General features: G+C 43.8%; 1 protein-coding gene across 1 annotated transcript; it reads right to left on the bottom strand.

The window, feature by feature from the left end:
- Positions 1–4,761: 4,761 nt before the first annotated feature.
- LOC138907878 (uncharacterized) lies at positions 4,762–5,996 on the bottom strand. Its single transcript, XM_070198499.1, has 2 exons — positions 5,852–5,996; positions 4,762–5,393 (listed from the first exon to the last, which is right to left on the bottom strand). Exons 1-2 carry the CDS (start codon positions 5,994–5,996, stop codon positions 4,762–4,764), a joined length of 777 nt encoding a protein of 258 aa, XP_070054600.1.
- Positions 5,997–6,282: the final 286 nt, after the last annotated feature.

The raw sequence follows: 6,282 nt of genomic DNA, 5'->3' as shown, positions 1-6,282 counted from the left end.
AGAGAGTAGCTCAATAAAATGATGTCTCACAATTTACACTTTGCCTCAATAGGAACCACGACCTTTGCAACTCATTACTAAATTCAACAACATGATATTCCAAGAATAACAATTTCAAGTAAGAATTCAACAATTAAATAATGGATACGAAATAAAAGAAAGCAAGTAATTTAACTAAACATGTAGGACAAGTTGCAAATAAGAGATAAGACAAGTAGACATGTGAAATTAGACTAATCACGAGGATCACAACATGTTAAAATAACTCAATTAAGGCATGAAAGAGAACTACATAGCTAAAAACCAAAAATTTCACATTTAGCCCATGTACGCACTAGTCATCTTGCGTACACGGCTTTCACATATCACAATTATCACAACAATACCAAATCCTAAGGGGAATTCCCCTCCCCCACAAGGTTAGACAAGTCACTTACCTCAAACCACGCTAAATCAATCAACTAGAAGGCTTTTTCCTCGATTTTCCAACTCCGAACGGCTCGAATCTAGCCAAAACAATTTCATACGATAAATATAACTATAGAAAACTAATTTAAACAATCTTTGCAAAGAATTAAAAAATCGACCCAAAAAGTCACTCTGGGCCCGCATCTCGGAACCCGACCAAAATTACAAAAACCGAACACCCATTAATATAGAATCCAACCATACAAGAATTATTCAAATCCGACCTCATTTCGCCTTTCAAAACTCAAAACTTTAGCCTAAGAAGTTCTATCACTTTTCCCCAATTTTTCCAACTCCAATCCTTAATTACATGGTAAAAACAAGGATAGATTTGAGTAATTTAACCAAAATCGAGTTAAGAGTTATTACCCCAACAAATCCTATGAAAATCCCTCGAAATTTCGCCTCAAACCGAGCTCTCTAAGTCTAAAATATGAAATAAACCTTCGATTTTGAAACTTAAGTCTGATGCCCAAAGATTCCTTCTTCGCGAACGCAGAAAATTCCTCGCGTTCGCGTAGCACAAAAATATTGCTGCCCAACATAACACTCCGTGATCGCAGAAAACCTCATGAGAACGCATAATACTACCTCATCAAGAGACACGATCGTGTAACACAACACACGACCACGATGAAGAAAAGCGCGCGAACCTGCAGCCCCCCAATTCCTCTACGCGAACGCGACCTTCACCACGCTTTCGCAATTCACTGGGAACCAACTTTCTGTGGTCGCGCCCCTCTCTCCACGAACGCGTAGAGTAAAAATCATCAGTCCACAAAAATCCCTTCGCAATCGCGGACCAAACCTCGCGGTCGCATATAACTAAACCAGACTTGAGAAAAACCAGAACTTCAATTGTTCCTAAATGATCCGAAATGCGCCGAACATGGTCCAAATTGCACCCGAGGATAGGCCCCCGGGACCTCAACCAATCATACAACAAGTCCTAAAACATCATACGAACACGCTTGAAGCGTCAAATTACATCACTAGAATCACGAATCGCGCATCGATTCAAGCCTAAGAACTTATGAACTTCCGAATTCCAAAATTAATGTCGATTCATACCAAAACAACTCCGATTGACACCAAATTTTGCACACAAGTCATAAATAACATTATAGACCTAATCCAACTTCCGAATTCGGGATTCGACCGCTATATCAATAAAGTTCACTCCCGGTCAAACTTTCCAAAATCTTCCAACTTTTGCCAATTTACGCCGAAGCGACCTACGAACCTCCAAATCAACATCCGGACATGCTCCTAAGACCAAAATCACTCTACAGAGCTATTTAAACCGGAAAAACTCAATTCCAGAGTCACCTTCACACAAGCCAAATTACAGTCAACTCCTACAACTTAAACCTCCTACTTAGGGACTATGTGTCCCATTTCACTTCGAAACTCACCCGAAACCAAAACCAACCACCCCGACAAGTCACGTAACTACATTATAACACAGAGGAGGTAATAAATAGGGGATCGGGGCTAACACACTCAAAATAACTGGCCGGGTCGTTACATCCTCCCCCTCTTAAAACAAACGTTCGTCCTCGAATGAGTATAGAGATATACATGAAATGGTGAAATGATGAGGATAACGGCTACGCATATTATGCTCGATCTCCCAAGTAGCCTCCTCGACTGGATAACCCCTCAACTGAACCTTCACTGAAGCAATGTTCTTCAACCTCAACTTCCGAACCTGCCTGTCCAAAATGGCTACCAGCTCTTCAATATAAGATAAATCCTTTCCAACTAGACTGAGCTGAAATCCAACACATAAGATGGATCGGCGTGATACTTCCAAAGCATAGAAACATGAAATACTGGATGAACTGCAGCTAGACTGGGTGGAAGTGCAAGTTTGTAAACCACATCTCCAACTCTCTCAAAAATATCAAAAGGCCCGATATACCTAGGGCTTAACTTGCCCTTCTTCTTGAACCTCATAACACCCTTCATGGGTGAAACCCGGAGCAAGACCTGCTCCCCAATCATGAATGCAACATTGCGAACCTTCCGATCTGCATAATTCTTCTATCTGGATTGGGCTGTGCGAAGCCGATCTTGAATCAATTTAACCTTTTCCAAAGCATCATGAACCAAGTCTGTATCCCAATAGCCTAGCCTCACCCAGCTCGAACCAACCCACTGGAGACCGATACCTACTACCATACAAAGCCTCATACGGGGCCATCTGAATGCTTGACTGGTAACTATTGTTGTAGTCAAACTCCGAAAGCGGCAAGAACTGATCCCAAGAACCCCCAAACTCCATCACATATGCACGAACCTTATCCTCCAATATCTGAATAGTGTGTTTGCACTGTCCGTCCGTCTGAGGGTGAAAGGCTGTACTAAACTCCACCCGCATGCCTAACTCATGCTGAACGGATCTCCAGAACTGTGATGTAAACTGCGTACCCCGGCCAGAGATGATAGATACCGGCACGCCACGAAGCCTGACAATCTCGTGAATATAAACCTGAGTCAGCTACTCTGAAGCATAAGTAGTCACCAATAGAATGAAATGAGCTGACTTGGTCAATCTATCTACAATTACCCACACTGCATCGAACTTCCTTCGAGTTTGTGGGTCCCCAACAACAAAATCCACAGTGATCCGCTCCCATTTCCACCCTGGGATCTCTAACCTTTGAAGCAATCCACTAGGCTGCTGATGCTCATACTTCATCTGCTGATAGTTTAAGCACCGAGATATATATTCCACTATGTCCTTCTTCATCCGCCTCCACCAATAGTGCTGCCTCAAGTCCTAATACCTTTTGGAGGCACCAAGATGAATGTTGTACCGCTAACTGTGAGCCTCACGGAGAATCAAATCACGCAAGCCATCTATATTGGGCACACATAGTCTGCCTTGCATCCATAATACACCGTCATCCCTAATAGTGACCTCTTTGGCATCGCCGTACTGAACAATGTCCTTGAGGACAAGCAGATGAGGGTCGTCATATTGACACTCTCTGATACGATCATAAAGAAAATACTGAGAAACCACACAAGCCAAAACTCGGCTTGGCTCAGAAACATCCAATCTAACAAACTGGTTTGCCAGGGCCTAAACATCCAAGGCTAATGGCCTCTCTGCTACCGGTAGATATGCTAAGCTGCCCAAACTCTTCGCCTTGCGACTCAAGACATCGGCCACCACATTGATCTTCCTGGGATGATATAGAATGGTGATATCATAGTCCTTAAGCAACTCCAACCACCTCAGCTGTCACAAGTTAAGATCCTTCTGTTTGAACAGATGCTGTAGACTTCGGTGATCGGCATAGACCTTACAAGGGACACCGTATAAATAGTGCCGCTAGATCTTCAAGTCATGAATAATAGCGGTTAACTCGAGGTCGTGGAAATGATAGTCCTTCTCGTTCACCTTCAGCTATCTAAAAGCGTAGGCAATCACCCTACCGTCCTGCATCAACACCGCACCGAGACCGATACGCGACGCATCACAGTACACAGTATAAGACCCCGAACCCGAAGGCAACACCAACACTAGGGCTGTAGTCTAAGCTGTCTTGAGCTTTTGAAAGATATCCTCACACTCCTCCGTCTACCTGAATGGAGCACCCTTCAGGGTCAATCTAGTCATATGTGCTACAATAGATGAGAAACCATATATAAATCGACGGTAATACCCCGCCAAACCAAGAAAACTCCGGATCTCTATAGATGAAGACAGTTTGGGCCAACTCTGCACTACTTCAATCTTCTTCGGATCATCCCCTCACTCGACACTACATGACCCAAAAATTCCACTGAATCAAGCTAGAATTAACACTTTGAAAATTTTGCATATAACTTCTTTTCTCTCAAGGTATGAAGCACGGTCCTCATGTGCTGCTCATGATCCTCCCGGCTCTCGGAGTACACCAGAATGTCGTTAATAAACACAATGATGAATGAGTCAAGATAGGGTCGGAATACACTCTTCATCAAGTGCATGAATGCGCCAGGGGCATTAGTCATCCCAAAAGACATCACAAGGAACTTGTAATGACCATATCGAGTCCTGAAGGCAGTATTCGGGATATCTGGCTCCTGAATCTTCAACTGTTGATAGCCTGAATGCAAGTCAATATGAGAGAACACCCTGACACCCTGTAGCTGATCAAATAGGTCATAAATACGAGGTAATGGATATGTGTTCTTTATTGTAACCTTATTCAACTGGCGATAATCAATACACATGCGCATAGAACTATCTCTCTTCTTTACAAACAAGACCGGAGCACCCCAAAGTGATAAACTAGGCTAAATGAAACCCTTATCAAGCAACTTATGCAATTTCTCCTTTAAATCCTTCAAATCTGGTGGGTCCATACGATATGGGGGAATAGAAATGGGCTGAGTGCCCGGTAACAAATCAATACCAAAGTTGATATCCCTAACGGGCGGCATTCCCGAAAGATCTACCAAGAATATATCTGGATAATCCCTCACTACCAGAACTGACTCAACGGTAGGAGTATCAACACTGATATTTCTCACATATGCCAAATACGTATCACATCCCTTCTCAACCATCCGCTTAACTTTTAGAAATTTGATAACCCTGCTAGGAACATAATCTAAAGTACCTCTCCACTTTAACCGTGGCAACCCTAGAATAGACAACATCATGGTCTTGACGTGATAATCAAAAATAGCATGATAGGGCGACATCCATTCCATGTCTAAAATAACATCAATATCTACCATACTAAGCAACAATAAATCTGCTATGGTCTCAAAACCACTAAGAACAATCAAACACGACCGATACACACAGTCAACAATAAGGGAATCTCCCATAGGCGTGGACACATAGACAAGAGAACTCAAGTAATCATGGTATACACCCAAATATATAGCAAAGTAAGATGTCACATAGGAATAAGTGGAGCCTAGATCAAATAAGACTGATGTATCTCAATGATAGACCGGAACAATACCTATGATGACTGAGTCAGATGCAACTGCCTCCGTCCTACCAGGAAGAGCATAATATCTAGCATGGCCTCCCCCTCTAGGGCGACTTCTACCTGCCTGACTTCCACCTCTAGCTGGTTGTGCAGGTGGAGTGGCAACTGGTGCGATGACCATGGATTGAGAAGCCTGAGGACTCGGTGGAATACGCGGAGCCTGAGTAGTCGGTAGAGGTGCACCCTCCTAAGTCTATGGAAATCCCTCACCATATGGAGAGTGTCACCACACTCAAAACAAGCTCTTGGAGGACGTGACTGCAGTGACTTGCTCGAGCATGATCGGCTAGATTGGCCACTGAAAGCACCCCGTGCAGGAGGTTCACTAGATAATGGCGATGCATAATAGGGAGCCCGGGGCCTATGAGTGGCCGGAATACCACTGGATGCTAGAAGTGCCAAATGAACAGGGTGGCTCACATTTCCCCTACCATGACGAGCTGAAACTGGGGCACGAGCACCACTATATGTGCCAAAATCTTGAGGCCTCTTGGCCTCCTTCTCCTCTCTCTCCTGGGCCCACATACCCTTCAATCACCTAGCGATCTCCACTACTTTTTGGTATGCGATGTCCATCTCCAACTCTCAGGCCATGCTAAATCTGATACTAGGGTTGAGCCCCTCGATAAATCGACGAACTCGCTCTCTAATAGTAGCAACCAAGGTTGGTGCATGCTTGGAAAAATCATTGAACCAGACCGCATACTCCGATACGATCATAGAACCTTGGTGCAACTTCTTAAACTCTGCGCGCCATGATTCTCTGGGGAACAAACTCCCTCAAGAACATATCTGAGAACTGAGGCCAAGT

This window comes from Nicotiana tomentosiformis, chromosome 3, assembly GCF_000390325.3.
Source record: "Nicotiana tomentosiformis chromosome 3, ASM39032v3, whole genome shotgun sequence".
NCBI classification, from domain to species: domain Eukaryota; kingdom Viridiplantae; phylum Streptophyta; class Magnoliopsida; order Solanales; family Solanaceae; genus Nicotiana; species Nicotiana tomentosiformis.
This window is presented reverse-complemented; position numbering and strand designations above follow the sequence as displayed.

Excerpts from the sequence above, each read along its gene's own strand:
- LOC138907878 (XM_070198499.1), bottom strand. The coding sequence starts at position 5,996 with ATGTGGGCCCAGGAGAGAGAGGAGAAGGAGGCCAAGAGGCCTCAAGAT. Across the intron at positions 5,394-5,851 it reads GGCACTTCTAGCATCCAGTG|GCTCCACTTATTCCTATGTG; the intron begins GTATTCCGGCCA and ends TATTTGATCTAG.